The sequence below is a fragment of the Myotis nattereri genome (assembly GCF_964212035.1).
Source record: "Myotis nattereri genome assembly, chromosome: 12".
Lineage (NCBI taxonomy): Eukaryota > Metazoa > Chordata > Mammalia > Chiroptera > Vespertilionidae > Myotis > Myotis nattereri.
The window spans coordinates 24,454,099-24,471,727 of record NC_138087.1 but is presented as its reverse complement, the minus strand read 5'-3'; the positions used below and the strand labels follow the sequence as shown (position 1 = coordinate 24,471,727).

Sequence of the window (17,629 nt, the reverse complement as noted above, 5' to 3'; positions counted from 1 at the left end):
CTCACTCATGCTAAACGTCTGTTGAACATCAGCTGGTGACTTTGGCCTGCTTGGTCCTCACTCTGGATTCTGCGTGATGGAGCACAGCTATTTAGAAGACCCTGTTGCAGAGGAAAGCGGAAGCGTTGTTGCAACTCATACCAACAATCACATTCCCTGTAAGAAGTGATCATCACTTTCCTTCCTAACCCACTAGTAATAACGCGTCACTGTGTCCCCACTTAGCCACAAGGTGTTTGGAAATTGCAATTCTATGTATGTATCTGGCAGGGACATTCGAGATTTACTCATTTCGTCTTATCCTCTCTGTGGAACTGGCTCACAAGTCCATGTGCTCTTCTTACTGGTTCCTTATCCACCACGATCAGCTGGCCTCTGCTTTGACGTGTTTTAGTTTACATTACCAGGACATGATTGGTACCCCAGCTTGCAGACAGGATCCCCTTCTATCAGATGTTCACCCTGTGCCCATGCAGCCTGCGGAGGAGTGGAGGTGAGGCCTGCGGTTCTGTTCAGGCAGCAGGGGTGGGGGAGGAATGAAAGGGATTCCTAGTACCCATGCTCAAAACTTTCAGCCTTACGTGGGGACAGCATTCAAGTCCGTCCCTATGTGCTCCTGGGTCCTAGAAAAGCCAGAGGAAGTGGCTAATTCCCAGAAATTAGAACACATCTAGTGCTGTCCCGCTACCAATTCATCGGATTCCATCAGAGCTCCGCTTGAGCCCAGCCGTCTGCACTTTGTGACACGCGCAGTATTTGTATAACTCAGCATCACGCTCGCTCACATGAGAGAGTGCTTGCTTTGGATTGGCAATCCGCAACCCACTATCGTAAGTGAAATCCAAGTTCACATTCGGGCCTTTTCATAGCTGTAAACAGAGGTTTAAGTGCGATTACTGTAGTAATAGCCCACTCCAATTTTATTTACCCAACTGTAAGGGTTTTTAAGAATTTTGTTCTTTTTAAGTCTTTACAATCAGACCAAAATAAATACTAAAGAAGGGTTGGTGGTTTTTCCTAAGGTACGCAGGTTTAAGGGGCACCGAAACCAGGGCAGAGAAGTGTTTGCTGCGGGCAGCCAAGCAGGGCCGGGCAGAGTAGCAGCGATGACTTATTCATATCCCCAAGGGGCGCCGCTCCTCCTTCCCAGGCCGCGGAGGCCAGGCGCAAAGGGCGGGCAGCGCGCTGCGGCCACCTGGGAGCCAGCAAGACACCTGAGTCCCGCTGCTGCCGGGGCCATCGAAGCGCCGGGACGGCCCACAGTCCGCGGGGCCACGAACCGCGCGCCCAGGCCCTCCGACCAAGCAGCGGGCCCGCGAGCGCCGCGGAGCCGGGTCCGCGTGTGGGGCGCCCGCGCGCAGGTAGCTCCTTCCACAGCACCTGTCCGCCAGCCCCGCGCCCGGGGCGGGGCTTCCCGCGTCCCCTTTAAGAGGCCGCATCACCCGCGCCTGACGTCAGTGTGTCTCTCCGCACGAGCCCGCTTCCCGCGCCGCTCCGCGCCCCAGCGCCCACAGCCCCGCGGCTGCACGACGAGCGGCGGCCGGGAGCGCGCCGCCCCGCTCGGCCCTGCTGCTCTGCTCCGCCGCCGCCTCCTTCCCGCGCCCGCACCCGCGCCCGCACCCGTAGCCGCCCGCGCGCCCTCCAGCACCATGTCGGTGGCCGGGCTGAAGAAGCAATTCCATAAAGCCACGCAGGTAAGGCGCGGGGCAGGTGCGCGGCGGGGCGGTCCCGGGCGGAGCCGCGAGGGGCGCGCTGGGCGCTGGCAGGGGCCGGGGGCGCGGGACCCCGCTCTCCCCGGCGGCGCCCGCATCGCCCTCCCGCCCGCCCGCCGCCGCATCTGGGACTGGGAGCCCGTCCTCCATTCCCCACCCCGGCTCAGTGCGGCGCTCGGGGCGCCCGTGAGTGCCCGGCGTCCCGCCCCCGCACCGCCCAGTGCGGGGACGAGCGGGAGGGGACCCGCTGCACCATCGCCCGGGCGCGCAGGTGCCTCGCGGTGGGAGATTATGTAAAGTCGCCCGTTTTCCCCGGTGACCTTGCGGTGTCTGTCGGTGCCCCCGATTGTCCTGGATGTGCTGGCACGAACGGCGGCCGGCGCCCAGGGTGGCTGCGGGGATGTCCGGGGTCGGTGCTCCTCCCGGTCTCTGAATCACTCCTCCCAGGGCTCAGAGGAAGGCGAGGACGGGTCTGCCTTCTGGAAGCTCATGCATCAACTTTTCCTTGGGGAACTTGGTGGTCAAACTCCGTTCAAGCCAAGGCTTGACCAGCAGTCTGCATGTCTTCAAAAAATTCCCAAGGGTGTCGCTGCCTTAACCAACTCATCATATATTTAACAGTATTTTTTAGTGAGCCTTTTACATCCCGGATGTGGCTGTCTTTCTCTGTGGGTTTGATAAGCTGTGATTATTGTGAAACATTAATTCAGATGCTATTGATTGACATCTCAGTGGGCTTGGTGGGAGGATGTTATATAGGGAAACATGCGTGAATGCTTATAGTGTGACCTATATCTTACATAATGAGAATGAGTACTATTTTTTACAATCCAGAAACAGTTGTTGTTTAAGGGATCTTTAGCTAAGGGCTTTGTTGATTTATTTAAATATCCCTCATAATTTAGCCTTACATCTTGTTTTCATAGATTAGCTTTAATTAATGCTGAGCTTTCTGGTAATTCCTCAGGAGTAGTGAGGTTTTCCCCAGGCAACTACAGTAGGCGTCCTGCTAGAAACCACATCCAGACAAGGTGAGGGTTGTGTTTGATCGAATCTTGGTTCCCTTAGGGTGACAGATGCAGCACGAAATTCCTCTTGTGTGCACCCACGTGCCATCTCTGTCACCACGGACTTGCCTTGCCTTTATAGAACCGGTTATTTTGGTCCATTTGGGAAATCAAAGAAACAGACCGTTTTAGTAAAAGTGCCCGTGTCACCATTTTTGCTTTTCAAATTGGATCTCTCTGCGACCTCTCTGCCAGAACTGTGTCTGAATATAAGTGTATTGTTGGTGTCACGTGGAAGGCATCTCATAACTTTATGCTTCAGATCCCCTCAGATTTACAGACCCAGCATAGGTGCTGCCCGTAAGGTCTGCCACCAGTCAGGTCGCAGGCAGGATGTCTTTGATGTCACTGACCTGTTTTATTTCAGGTACTTGTCCCTTCTCTAGGGCAGACCTCAGCACCAAATTTACCAATCCTACATTTTTTTTTTCCACGTGGATTCTGAGGACTTCCTTTTGCAAATCTTGGTGCCTTAAAGGCAATTAGGAACCTTGGCTTTAGGGTGGGAAAGGCTGTCTTGACCCCTCCTCTGCTGCCTATGACCTTGAGCTAGTTCTTTAACTTCTGAACCTGTCCTTGCTAAAAGGAGGATAATATCAATTTCTTAGAATTGATGTGAACGTGAGCGAGTTTGGAGAACACACACACACAACGTGATCACTAAATGCTGTTACTATTAAGGATAATTTTATTAGGTTAACATACTGTCCCTTCTATTGGCAAGAATGAGCATGAGGAGATTATAGAAGCTAGACTCTTTTTTTTTAGTTTTGCTTCCTTAACAGAAATAATCAGAAGGCTCCATTTCAGCCAAATCCTGAAGTTATATGTAGCTTTGAATGTCCTGAATACAAAATTGAAATTGTGACGTGAAAGAACTTAGATTCTTGGAGGATGTCCGCCTGTGGTAAGATTAGTGTTTATCACACCGAGTCCAGATGCAGAATCTCCACATCATTTGCTGCTTTTTACTGAAAAGCCTTTCATTTTAAAGCTGGAGCAACACACAGTCTCTTATCCATTGCTCAATGTAGCACAGGCTTAGAGAGCCCAAGGCAAAGGTTATTCTCCCTGTGCACGTATGTGTATTTTGAAGGGTGTGTAAAGCCAGCACTAATGTTCGCATGTGACAAAGATGTTAGGGGAAATAGCCATAGTCCCCCTTTTCCCTACACAGCTCATGAACCTGATCTTACCTACAAAGGAAGCTTTAGACATACAGTTATTTCCATTTTAGAACAGATTTGCTGGATTAGATAGTCTGTGTTTCTAAGTGGAAGGTCCCTCTTGAGGCAAATGTTTCTGCTGTGTGTGTGTTTGCTTATGTGAGGGAGGGGTGATATTTCTATGAAAAAAGCATTATATGTTTAATGTTTTCCCATTGATTGGAAATATCTGATTAGATGTGTCATACCTATTCTCTTGGTTTAGAACTGACTGTTTCTACCTTGTTGCTGACAATTCTTTTCAATATCTCAACTGTTTGGAGGTGAAAAGCTGCTTTTGCCAGATAAATTTTACTACAGTGGAAGAACATGTTAAAATAGCAAAAATTGATCATCTTTTTACTTCAATAAACTTTATTACTTTACTGCTTATAAGGTTATAATTTACCATGCCGTTAGAATAAATAAGGTACTCTCTATTCCTGTAAAATAAGAAAAATAAGCATGTACTGGTATTATTCTACTTTTTTAGTGTTTTATTCATATTGAGATTTCATTTTAGCAAGAGTAATGGCAATATTGTTTTTCACTTGTTTTACATTGGTAGATTAGTAACATATGGTTCTTACAAAAATCTATATATATATATATATATATATTTACTTTATCAGGCATTGATGTGGATATAACTTGCTTTATAGTAACGTGTGAAAGTCTGTTACAAAGTACAATTTATCAGGTCATTATATGAGTTTGCTAGAGCTACAAAACAAAGTATCACAAACTTAGTACCTTAACAATAGGAACGTATTGTCTCGTACTTCTGCAGACTGGAAGGCCGAGGTCAAGGCGTGGGTAGGGCCAAGCTCCCTCTGAAGGCACTGGGCAAGCATATGTTCCAGGCCTCTCTTCTGGCTTCTGATGTTTTGTTGGCAATCTTTGGCGTTTCTTGGCTTGTATGGGCATTCCTCGTTTCACTGTGCTTCACTTTTGTGAGCTTCACAGGTGCTGTGTTTTCTATAAATTGAAGGAAAGACTCTCCATGCAGAAATATTACTGCACACTTTATTGTGATACTTGCTTTATTGTGGTGGTCTGGAACTGAACCCACAGTAGCTCCAAGGTGTGCCTGTAGACCCCTCACCCAGATCTCTGCCTCCGTGTTCACATAGCATTCTCCTCTGTCTCTCTGTGTCCTAATTTCCCCTTTTCCTATGGACACCCATCATATTGGATTGGGGCCCTACTTCAGTATGACTTCATCTTAAGTAATGAGATCTGCAATGACTCTATTTCCAAATAAGGTTACATTCTGAGGTACTAGGGGATAAAACTCAACATGTGAATTTTTTTTTGTGGGGGGGGGGGATAATTCAAACTATAACACTCATTATTTGCATAAAAGGATTCACAAGTGTTTTAACCGTTTGTATTTGATTCAACATTTAAAAGGATAATTCAGTTTGTAAATAATATTTCTTCTTTCACTGAGTTTGGATAGGATATGCACCGACTGTGGACTTTGTCTCCTGAGTTTGTTTTTAGTGATGACGCTCATTTGGTTAGGCTGTGTATTATGATGTAGTCTGGTATGTGATTGTTGTCACACTCAGATTCTTCAACTGGAAACATTTAGTTACACTGGTGTTCTGTGCCTTTCTGTTTTAACTGATTTCTTCATCCTTTATCATATTTAAAAGTTTGTGTTTTCAAAATGCAGCCTCCTCTGGGGGGCGATCAAATATTTAAAAATCCTCCCAGAGGTGTCAGGACCGACTTGGATAATGTTTTGAGGGTGCCATCCTCGCAGAAGAAGGGTAACCGGAACCGTGTTTTTTAAAAAAAGTTGTTAATGGGCTCGAGCTTTCTCATACACATGGATGATGGACATGTACCTTGTTTGGAATGAAAGTTGCAACAGGAAATAATTTCCTTTGAGACAGATTATTTTTGATCAAAGTTTTTGTTGTTGATATAGTTATATATTTGCAAGCTCACCCCCCCCCCCCCCCCGTGGTTCTTCACAGTTTTAAATTGAGGTTATATGAATTTTAGTTTCAATTTACTTGTAAAATTATAAAGTATCCCCCAAATTAATTAGAGATATTATTGAAAATGGCAAGACCTGGATGGTAATATTTTCTATTTGAGGAGAAATGTAATTGGGGGGGTGGGGGGGGGGTGGGGAGCTCATGTTTGCAGAGCAGATTCCATTCTGCCAAGCCTCTTGTGCTACATATAGATTCCCAGGGCATCAGGCAACCCCAGGGCTTTCTTTAGAGTAGGAGGAGCTTGAGAAAATGACAGAGAAGGGCAAGACCCTAGTACCTTGCTGGTGGGAATGCAGACTGGTGCAGCCACTGTGGAAAACAGTATGGAGTTTCCTCAAACAGTTAAAAATGGAACTGCCATTTGACCCAGTGATCTCACTTCTAGGAATATATCCTAAGAAATCTGAAAGAATATATGCACCTCTATGAAGATCTGGAAGTAGCCCAAGTGCCCATCAATAGATGTGTGGATAAAAAAGTGGTGGTGCATTTATATACTATGCAGCTAAAAAAGAATTTCTTACCCTTTGCAACAGCATGGAGGGACCTGGAGAATAGTATGCTGAGTGAAATAAGCCAGTCAAGGAAAGACAAATATCACATGATCTCACTTATACGTGGAATCTAATGAACGTAATAAAACTGATTAACAAGACAGGTTCAGAGGCATGAAACAGACCGACACATCTCAGAGGTAGGAGTGAAAGGGAGATAGGAAAAGATTAACCAAATAACTTATATGCATAACTCATGGACACAGACAATAGTGTGGTGAAGGCCTGGGCTGGTGCAGGAGCTGGGAGGAGGGTAGCTTGGAGGGGGGGGGGGAAATTGGGGGACATCTGTAATACTGTGAATAGTATTTTAAAAAAGACCCATTGATGGGTGAATACAGGTTTCCCCACTGTATTTCCTGGAAGTAGAGTGTTCCCATGAAGACTTTCATAAGCAGAAATGGTATAAAGCAAAGAAGCAATTGCCATTAATTTATATGGAATCATGTTTGAGGGCTTCCACCCCCACATTTCAAGGCATGCACATGTTTCATTTCATTCGCCACAACCCAAAGGCTTAATTGAGTCATTTTACGCTAAGCCTAACACCCTAGAGCTCTCTTGGGTTCTTCTGATACCCTGGGACACATCGTGCTAATGGAGGCACAGAATAAATCGAGATAAAGTGCAGGTGCTCACAGACACAGGGCAAGCTCTGGTGGCTCGATGCTGGGGTGCTGAGGGGGCTTCTCAGGGAAGGTGCTTGGTGGGCCACTGTCGCTGCTGGGGCGCGGCTGCCTCTATCAGGGCTCACTAAATGCTGAATTCACTTTTTGCCTTTTTTCATAAAAGTGAAAATCCTCTTTGGATTTCTTGTGGTTGTGAAAACAGGTGCTAGAATGGGTCTTTCATAAAAGGGAGGGGCCTAACATGCACTTTTGGAAGGAGTGGGCGCGGTAATGAGAAGCAGGTGAGGGGGAGTTTGAGGACAGCTGCAGGGTTCCTCAGAATGAGCAGGCCTTCAGAAGTTAAGGCCAGACGGGCAAGATACTGGGGGGTCAGAAACCAAAGGATTTCCTCGACTTCCTCTCCCTTTCCCCCTTTCTTTTCTTTTGCTCCTTTGTGCCCTTGCTCTGTGATCTTAGGTGTGGTAATCAGTCAGGTGTGTCCACAAGAAGGGACCCAGAAAGGTACAGGAAAACAGATTATTGCCAGTGAGGAGAGAGCCCGGGGAACAGGCTCAACCAAGCAGGTGAGGAGCCAATTGAGAGCATGGGGTCTCCAGGCAAGTGCCTCTATTGGAGTTCAGGTTGGAGTGCACAGAGAAGGCTAGAGGGGGATTTCCTTGGTGCATTTGAATGTTATTAGGTCATGGTCATGGTCAGGGGCAGCAAGAAAGGGGATGGGTCACCTATCACACTGGTGTACTTGTTCACCTGGGTAGGTGCTTACAGCTTGTGTGGGGCATGTTAAGGCAGCAGTCAGCAAAATATAAAATTTTACAGTGGCCCGGCCAGCATGACTCAGTGGTTGAGCATTGACCTATGAACCAGGAGGTCACGGTTTGATTCCAGGTCAGAGCACATGTCCTGGTTGCAGGCTCAATCCCCAGTAGGGGATATGCAGGAGGCAGCCAGTTAATGATTCTCATCATTGATGTTTCTCTCTCTCTCTCTCTCTCTCTCTCTCTCTCTCTCCCTCTCCCTCTTCCTTCCTTTCTGAAATCAATAAAAATATATTTTTAAAAAATTTACAGTACAACCTTTCTCAGTTTGGGGGTTTAGATTTTCTTTACTTCCCTAATCATTTTGAAGCCCAAGTGCTTGAGGCTTTATATGGTCTGTAATCTATAAAATAAAAGCCTAAGCAACCCTAACGGCAGAATGACCAGAACCACTGGTCACTATGATGCACACTGACCACCAGGGGGCAGACACTCAATGCAGGAGGTCAGTGCGCTCCCCCTGTGGAAGCTGGGCTCATAGCTGGCGAGTGCAGAGGCGGTGGCAGAAGCCTTTCCCGCCTTCGTGGCTGTGTTAAGGAGCAGCGAGTCGAGCAGTAAGGAGTAGCGAGCAGGCAGGTGTTAAGGAGCGAGGGGTCCCAGACTGCAAGGGGGATGTCCGACTGCCAGCTTAGGCCCACTCCCCACAGGACATCCCCCGAGGAGTCCCAGACTGCGAGAGGGCGCAGGCCGGGCTGAGGGACTCCCTTCCACCCCCCCCCCCAGTGCATGAATTTCGTGCACTGGGCCTCTAGTGGGTAATAAAGACTCAGAGGAGTGCTATAAGTCTACCTATTGAAACATCATGGCTGTGACACCTGTCATGTGGTTTTGCAGACTACCAACAAATACATTCAAACACTACTAACATCATCTAAGCCTGATGCTTCAGGAATAACTTTACTATTTATGAAGATTATACATTTAGTACAACTTTAAATTCAGAATATAGTGTTCCAGAATATGGATGACGTGGGCAATAAAATTATTTCAAAACTTAGAACACTTATGAACTGTTTTTTTCTGGTCAGTTCCATTTGCCAGTTACCACAATGGAAGTTCTTCTTTCGATCTAATTTTCAACCAGTTGGTTTGGTTGTGTTAATATCAACTTTGCAAGAGGGCCTAATGCTTTAGTTTAACCAAGAAATTTTAATGGATCTTTGTTGCTTAATGCTTGTTTCATTCACATTTCCTATCTGCTTCATGGATCCAGGATGCTTAGGGTTCCATATCTTTAACATATGAATTTTAAGGTTGCCAAAGGGAATGAGTATACTGGAACAAGAATGGGAGATTTTCATGGGCCAGGCCTGGAAGGGGAGTGTGCTGGGCAGAAAGCTTAGGCCCTCAATGACCCTCCCTCCTGTGTAGTTCCCTCCCCTCTGAGTGTGGGTCAGCCTGTCCCTATGAAAAGATGTCACTCCCAAGATTGTTACCTTTTATGGCAAAAGGGAGAATTTTATGGTTGGGCTTGCTCTAATCACATGAGTGCTTAAACAGCAGAGCATTTTCTCTGGCTGGTACCAGAAGGGCAAGTCAAAGAGATTGTAAGTATGAGAAAGACTGGGCTTGCCGCTGCTGTTTAAAGGTGGAGGGGGCCATGTGGGAAGGAATGCACTCAGCCTCTAGGAGCAGGGAATAGTCTTGGATGACAGCCAGCTGGGAATCAGAGATCCTAGACCCGCAGCCTTAAAGAAATGGATGCTGCCAACAACCTGATGGAAAAGAATTCTTCCCTAGAGCCTGCAGATAGAAGCCCAGTCTAGCTCATAACCTTGATTTTTGCCTCGTGAGATGCTAAGCAGATAACCCAGTCAAGCTGGCCCAGACTTCTGACCTGTAGAACTGTGAGTTAATAGATGGCTATTGTTTTAAACTGCTAAATTGGTGGTAATTTGTTATGCAGCAATGGAAAACTAATAACTGGAACAATCACTTTTGTTTGTGCTCAGTTGGCTGGAACTCGTAATATATGACCCAACTGTAATAGATGTAAGTGCAACAGAAGAGGGGAGGAGGCTGGGAATTGTAGTCCAGCAGTGTACCAACAATGTAGAAGAAGGTATTGGTAAGAAGTGAGAAGTCTTTGCTTTCCCTGTGACTATAACACATTAATTTAGATATGATTACTAGAGGCCCGGTGCACAAAATTCATGCACAGATAGGGTCCTTAGGCCTGGCCAGCGATCAGGGCCGATTGGGGCCTTCCAGCTGCCGGCCGGGGCCTTCCGTTGTTCTGCGCCACCCCCTGGTGGTCAGTGCATGTCATAGCAAATGGTCGAACTTCTGGTTGGTCGAACTCTCCAGGGGATAATTTGCATATTAGCCTTTTATTATATAGGATGAGTTTATGTATATGCACATAATCCAACATAAATACACACTCATATACATTGTAAGTCTACTTTGCTGAGTCAGTCTTTTCTAAATACGTGTCATGTTCCATATATTTTTTAAAAATACACTTTATATTTTACAGGTTTTTTCCTACAATGCTTAGATTTTTTTGGTATTTAGGTATTTTTCTCTGGTGAACCATGTTTTTGCTGTTGTTTTGTTCGTGATCAATTTTAAACAGTGAAGCTGTTTACTTTCTGAGCAGCTTCTTAACTTGGTAGTACAGGGACAGCTTCGTTAACCTTGGAATGTAGAGACTGTAGAACTGTGAAGAGGTTTTCAATTATGTCTCCGTGATTTTTACCAGTGAGAGTAGAGTGGTTACCCTTCACCCTGCTTCTGTTTCTGTGCCTGTGGAAGGTCAGTGCCAACACAGACACAGTGGCATGCCCTCATCTAGCACATCAGCCAGCTCCGTGGGAATCTGAAGTTGTTGATGAAGTTGTTTTTGAGGCTTGCAGATGCATGCAGCGCACGTTGTGGGGTTTGTCTGTGCTGTGTTAGCTCTGTGCTCTTTGACCTGATTTATGGATCCAAAGCCCTAATGGGGTTCTAAGTGCAGCTGGTGGACAGTGTCAGACACTCTGGAAGGGGTGAGTTATGGCACCTGGGATGTCCTGTGAGGACTTGGTGCCAGTCGGGCAGCGTGGCTGGGGAGAGCACAGTCAGACCTGGTTGTGCATTGAGTAATGAAATAACCCAAAGGGGAGGTGTCACGTAGGAATTGAGTTCAGGGTGGGCCCAGCTTTCACCCTTCTCATTCTTTGCGTTTACTGCTCACGGAAGTGATCCCAATGTGCTTCTTCATGTTGAATAAATGCTGTGTACAGTGGCTAGCTGGCCACATTTATATTACTCATTAGACTACTTCTAAGCAAGAGGGACCAACAGACCTAAACCCTTTGCTGTCACTCTCCTCCATCATGCTTGTAGGCTGACTGAAGGGCGTGCTTTCCGGAGATGTTCCTCATCAATCACCTCATCAAGATTTTACTCACGAGAGTTAATGTCCTGTTATCCAGAGATTCTATCCTGTTTCTTGTATTCAACCTTGCACTTGAGTTCTGTCTTCTGTTACACTTTTTAATTAAGTTTAAGAAACATAAACTTGTTTTCCATTAAGCTCTTTCGTGTTCAACTCTTCCACTACTCTCTCTGTATCTGTGTCCCTTTGAAGCTCACAAATCCAGAATCTTTAGATTTTCCACATTTTTGGTCATTACCTTCACCTTGAACCCAGTACCAATTATTCATAGAGGTCCTTATAGTGCTCATCGTCCATCGCTTCTCTAAATTTATTTTTATTATTATTATTTTAATCCTCACCTGAGGATATTTTTTCCCACTGATTTTTAGAGAGAATGGAAGGAAAGGAGGGAGAGGGAGGAGAGAGACACATTGATTAGTTGCCTCCTGCTCTTGCTTCGACCAGGAATTGACCCGGTGACTCTTTGGTGTGCGGGCAATGCTCTCACCACTGAGAAAACTGGCCAGGGAAGATGGGAAAGATTGTGGTTTCAAAATTGAAATTGGCCAACAAGTATTTTGTAATCAATTTGGAACAATAAAGGATTTAAATTTAAAAAAAAGGTGTTTTGTAATAATTGAAATACATTTAATTCATGATATAAAAGCTCTTTCCACTACCTTTAATGTCACAGGATGCACATATTATATTTAAAACATTTGGATCCATTTTCACTGTAAATAATTTTATATGAAAGAATGTGCCCTAGCCAGAAAGATTATCATAAAATTTCTTTATCAATGCACTTGTCTAAATTTACTTACTTTACTTTTATGAGGTAATGAATTATGCTGATATCATGTGATATGTATTGGCTTGCCCTTTATAAGATCTACATTCTTGGTGTCTGATGTCACTGTCTGCTAGTTGATTCAGGTGCATTTAGGCAGTCAACTTTTTTAGACTCCATATGGTTATGGTGGAATAATTTGACTGTTCCCCAGATTTGTCATTCAGTTTTATCTTCATGACTTTTGACATCTGTATTCATGTTTAAACTATTGGTTTGAGTTTAATTGAAAACGAATCATCACTTTCATAAATGGAAGAACCACTATCACTTGTCATAGAGGTGTAGGAAATTTCCACACACAGATAGGTTAAGTCCTAGATACTCTTGCTTGAGTAAATCTGTGAGCTTGAAGTTTATCCTGCTTTTGTTAAAACAGGAGATTATCAAATGTTAGACAAACAGTAGATACCCTACAATACAATGAGACTTTTTCCTTCATGAAATCAGATGATTGAAAGAAGAATATAGAGAATGTTATCCTTGTCCAGGATACAATTCTTCACCAACTGATCAAAACTTGCCCACTTCCATGATTTATTAGTAACTACATAAGTGGTTGACCAGTTTATGACCATCAAGGAATTTTCTGCCCAAGACAAGGGGTTTTGATTATGTATCATAAAAGGGGCTATTTGTGGAGTCATCCATTCTGTAACTAATGTTCAGAAAAGAGGCAGAGGCATACTTCAAGAGAAGCTCTTGAAATCACTTAGAAAATGGTGAAATACCGTTAGTCTATATAGAACATGATCCATAGGATCCCAGGAGAGGAAGCTTAGAGAATTCAGATGTCCTGGCCAGTTTTCCAATTCTGAGGACCTGTGAGACCCCAGCCAAGTCACTGGTCACTTGACTTCAACACCCTTTCCCTCCCCCAACACAAATACCAAGTTCCAGAGCTGAGGAATATGGTCTTGTGCATGAGTTTCAGTTCCGATGTTTTGTGCACCTTGCCTTATTCCACTCTGATTCATATCTAAGTGTACCTACAGTCATTCTGAAGAGCACACCTCATGTTTCTCCTCTGCCTTAACCTCTTCAGTGGCGCCTAATGGCTCCCGGCACAAGGTCCTTATCAGTACCATAGAGGAGTTTGGACCATGATCTGACCCCTGTTTGCAGATCTAGTCTCATCTCTCACAGCTCTTTATTTGTGTGATTATCTTTTACATCTTCCCTTTGTATCACTCAAGTATACCTGCCTCTAAGCCTTTGCACCATGCTGTCCCTCTGTGGACTTTCCCTTTCCTCTCTTGTACTTATACTTGAGTAATCACTACATCTCAGCTTGATAATGTCTTAAGGAAATGTAACCTTCCCTCATTTGGTGGGGGTCAAATGCCCTTCCATGTGCAATGAAAACTGCCCAGAGTACTTCTAAATGTAGAGGTTGGCCCACTGCATTGCAAGCATCAGTTTCCTTATTGGCATCACCCAGGGTGAGTATAAAGGAAGGAGTTCTGTTCTGTTCTTCCTTGTGTCCCCAGTGCCTGTCCCACGGTGGGCATCCAGTAGACATATGTCGGATTAATGCATCCTTTATGTTTCTTTTCTATTATCTGTCTGTCTATCTGTGGAATTAGCCAGTGTATATATTTTAGTTTGTTTATGCTAAAAAATGCATCAGATTTAAAAAAAAATGATCAGGTGTTTTCTTTTTTAACCCTCACCCAGGGATGCATTTTTTATCGATTTTAGAGAGGGTGGAAGGAAGAAGGAAAGAGAGAAATATTAATGTGAGAGAGAAACATCCATCAGTTGCCTCCCAAATGTGCCCTGACCGGGAATCAAACCTGTGACCTTTTGGTGCACAGGATAGCGCTCCACCCAATTGAGCCACAACAGCCAGGACCACATCAGATAATTTTAAGCGTCAATTTAGATGTTAAATTAACGCATGCCCTCATAAAATTGTAAATTTGTAAATTTAAAATAGACTTCCTTAATTGTAAAAAGAGCTAGCATGGCTAGGCATTATTTTAACTCATTAACTACGCATGACAACCATATAAGGGCATTCTTGCTGTAATTTTACCGAGGAGCACTGAACACAGAGAGGTTAAGTAAACTGCCCAAGGTTACACAGCCTCAGAGGCAGACCAGCTAGTTTCAAAGTTGGTAACTGGCAGTAATTCTCAACTGTGAGTTCTATTCCAACCTTAAATGTCAAACTAGGAAATATCTTAAAGCATATAGTAATAAGTATGATAAAGATGAACACCTTAATAGACAAATTAGAAACACATATGGAAAGGCAATATATGGAAGAACTCCAAGTGGCCAGGATACAAATATACAAATCATAGGAATCAAGCAGCAGTTTATGACATTTTTCATTCTTTAGAACAGCATAGATGGAAAGAGGAGAACTTAGTAAGCAAGGGTGTAGGAATGTGGGTTCTCATTGGGTGGTGGGAGTGTAAACTGTTGAGACACTTCTGGCAATATATGGAAGAGCTCAGCAGTTCTCTTCCTTGTAATTATGTTTTCTGGAATCCATCCACGGAAAATAAATACGTAAGCATGCGAAACTTGTGCCCACAGTTGTTCACTTTAGTAGGTATTGTAGTGAAAAATTGGAAACAACCTAAATGTCAGAATGTTAGGGGATAGGGAAATAAATTATTGTGTGTCTATACTATGGAGCAGTGGTCGCCAACCGGTGGTCCGTGGGGTCTGAAAGGTTGGTGACCGCTGCTATGGAGTGTATATAAGCTGTTTTACCTGTAGGGCAGTATTTATTTATGTAGGGAAATATTCATGATTATTGGTAAGTGAAAAAAGCAGGCCCAAAATCAGTTTGTAACAGGCCAAATATTGGGATAAAGGATCTATCATAGTAGCTAAAATACACAGAATTTATATGCCAGGCACTGTGCTATGTTGCTGTAAGATCTTTTAAAATTTATTCATTTATTTATTAAAAATTGATTTGAGAGAGAGAGAGAGAAACACTGACTTGTTGTTCCACTTATTGATGCATTCATTGGTTGGTTGTTCTTTGTGCCCTGACTGGGGATTGAACCTTGGCATATCAGGGACGATGCTCTCACTAACTGAGCTACCCGGGCAGGGCTATAAGATTATTTTTAAACTTACATTTAAACAGTGATTTTTCCTGATCAGTAAGCCTATGGATGAGGAGTTTGTGTTTCTACATTTCCTTCCTTGTCATTTATAGTCAGATGTGTGTCATTAAATTTTCTTTCCACTCCATGGTCTTCACTTCTTATTCCCATCTCCACGTTCCTCGGGTTAAATTGAAAATAAGGCATAGAAGAATCTCTCAAGCAGTCACTGTGATTGAGGGCAAACCAGTTTACTGTTTAGGCATTTAGCTTCAGACTATTTGAGCACCTGCCTCACCCTCCATGGAGCCCGGAATTAAACTGTTGCTTGGGTTTCTTCTGAATGAATTTACTGTTTCTCTAAGAAGTGTAGAAGCATCATAAAAAAGAACGCTGCTAATGACCTTTGCATTTCTTTCCTTTTTTAAAAAATTAAAGGATATTTTTCCATTGACTTTTTTTTTGAGAGAGAGAGGCAAAGACAGACAGAAATATTGATGTGAGAGAAACACATAGATTGGTTGCCTCCAGCACGTGCCCTGACCAGGGCCCTGGCCAGAGAGGAACCTGCAACCGAAATACGTGCCCTTGACCAGAATCAAACCCGGGATCCTTCGGTCTGCAGGCTAACGTTCTATCCGCTGAGCCAAACCAGCTAGGGTAACTTTTGCATTTGTTTTAAATGGAGGTTTTCCCCAGGTCCCTAGTCTTCCTTAGGAACAGTGTCCTTGCTTTGATTCTGGGAAGGAGGGTGGCTGGGACACGTGGAGTGCAGAAGCTTCTGCGAGATGTTCTTGGTAATTTGGTGCTAAGTGCTCAGCATCATTCTTCAGCCCTTACACCGGAAGTCTGCTGGGTGCCTGTCCCTTCTTAGCTTCTCCACAAAAGGCTTGGAGGCAATGCCATCTCAGCCAAGAAGAATGAGTGAGGTGGAGACCTTCCAGTGGTCCTCTTTGAACATGAACGCAAAATACCTCTGGTCGGTTTCTACTTTGAGGACAGAAAATGTAAAATGTAGGAAGCCATGAATGGAAAGATAATACCCCCTGCTCTCCACCCCAAACAAAATAGAACACAATGGAGGAACCATTACCATGAAACACAGTCTCCCCACCCCATCTAGTCCAACCTGTGACCCTCTCTCAGGCATACTACCTCCGTAGCCTCTGACGGGTCTCGCAGCCTTGAGACGGGCAGGCCACGTCCAGCTTCCTCCCAGAGAGGACATGTCTGACAAGAGCTCGCTGAGTGCTGCGGTGGCTGCTGATTGGGCACGAGTGTGCCCTCATGGGTGGTTTGGCCTTCTCTGGGGCCTGGCAGTTTTTGGTGGCTGCAGTGAAAAGTGCCTTGAGCTCTGAGACACATAGGCTGTGAAGTCATTTCTGGGGGAAAGCTTGTTTTTTTCAGCTTCTACAAAATGTCTTCAAATTTATGGAGCCAATATTAACTTTTAATTTGAACAACAGAGTCAAAGATTCCACCTCGTGAAATAAAGAGTAATAAACCGTGGTGCTGTTGAGTTACAAATAGGACAGTGCAAAGGCCTTTACCCACTAGGCTTTGTGGTCTTGGTTTAATATTGTTTGTACATTCACTATATGTAATACACAGGAGATGTCTTTTCATAGTTGATAATTAATATCCCTTGGATGGCCTGGCTGTGTGGCTCAGTGGTTGAGCATCGACCCTATGAGCCGGGAGGTCACAGCTCGATTCCCGGTCAGGGCACATGCCCGGATTGCAGGCTCTATCCCCAATTGGGGGGTGTGCAGGAGGCAACTGATCAGTGATTCTTTCTGATCATTGATGTTTCTATTTCTCGTCCTTTCCCTTCCCCTTTGATCAATAAAATTTATTTAAAAAAATATACTAGTATATCCTTTGGATGAGTGAAATTGCTCACAACTGGGACTCCTCTGTGGGGAATAGACTTTATTTCAGTTTACCTTCCCATTTTGACTTTTTAGGTTCTCTGATTATAATGACTCCTTTCTACATTGTAGTCTCACATTTTGTATCAAGGTTACTAGTCTTGTAGAATTTTCTTTTCCGATGCCAAATCTGTCCCCGTGAAATATTGACACTTGTCACAGTGTCAGTTTTCAAAATGCCATGGAAGTTCCTGAGACAGTCCACTGCTCAACACCCCCCCCCTCCCCAACTGTGACCATATCTCAGGCACACCACCTCTGTAGCCTCTGACTAGCCTCCTAGCCTTCCTTCCTGTCTCCAGGCAGGCCACAGGTTGGCCTGGGTGATCTTTTCAAAACCCAAGTATGTCCCTCCTGCTTCTGGTTGCAAAGACCCAAATCCTAAGTAGCGAGCTGCAAGGGCCTGCGTGATCTGACCC

The 17,629-nt window shown here is 44.6% G+C and overlaps 1 protein-coding gene across 1 annotated transcript in view; it reads left to right on the top strand.

Annotated features, from left to right (window-relative positions):
- Positions 1 to 1,499: 1,499 nt before the first annotated feature.
- Positions 1,500 to 17,629, top strand: part of SH3GL2 (SH3 domain containing GRB2 like 2, endophilin A1) — a 180,595-nt gene continuing 164,465 nt past the window's right edge. The window contains exon 1 of the mRNA XM_081104269.1: positions 1,500 to 1,694. Within this exon, the coding sequence (XP_080960395.1) occupies positions 1,650 to 1,694 (45 nt within the window). The 5' untranslated portion in view covers positions 1,500 to 1,649. The remainder of the gene's footprint in view (positions 1,695 to 17,629) is intronic.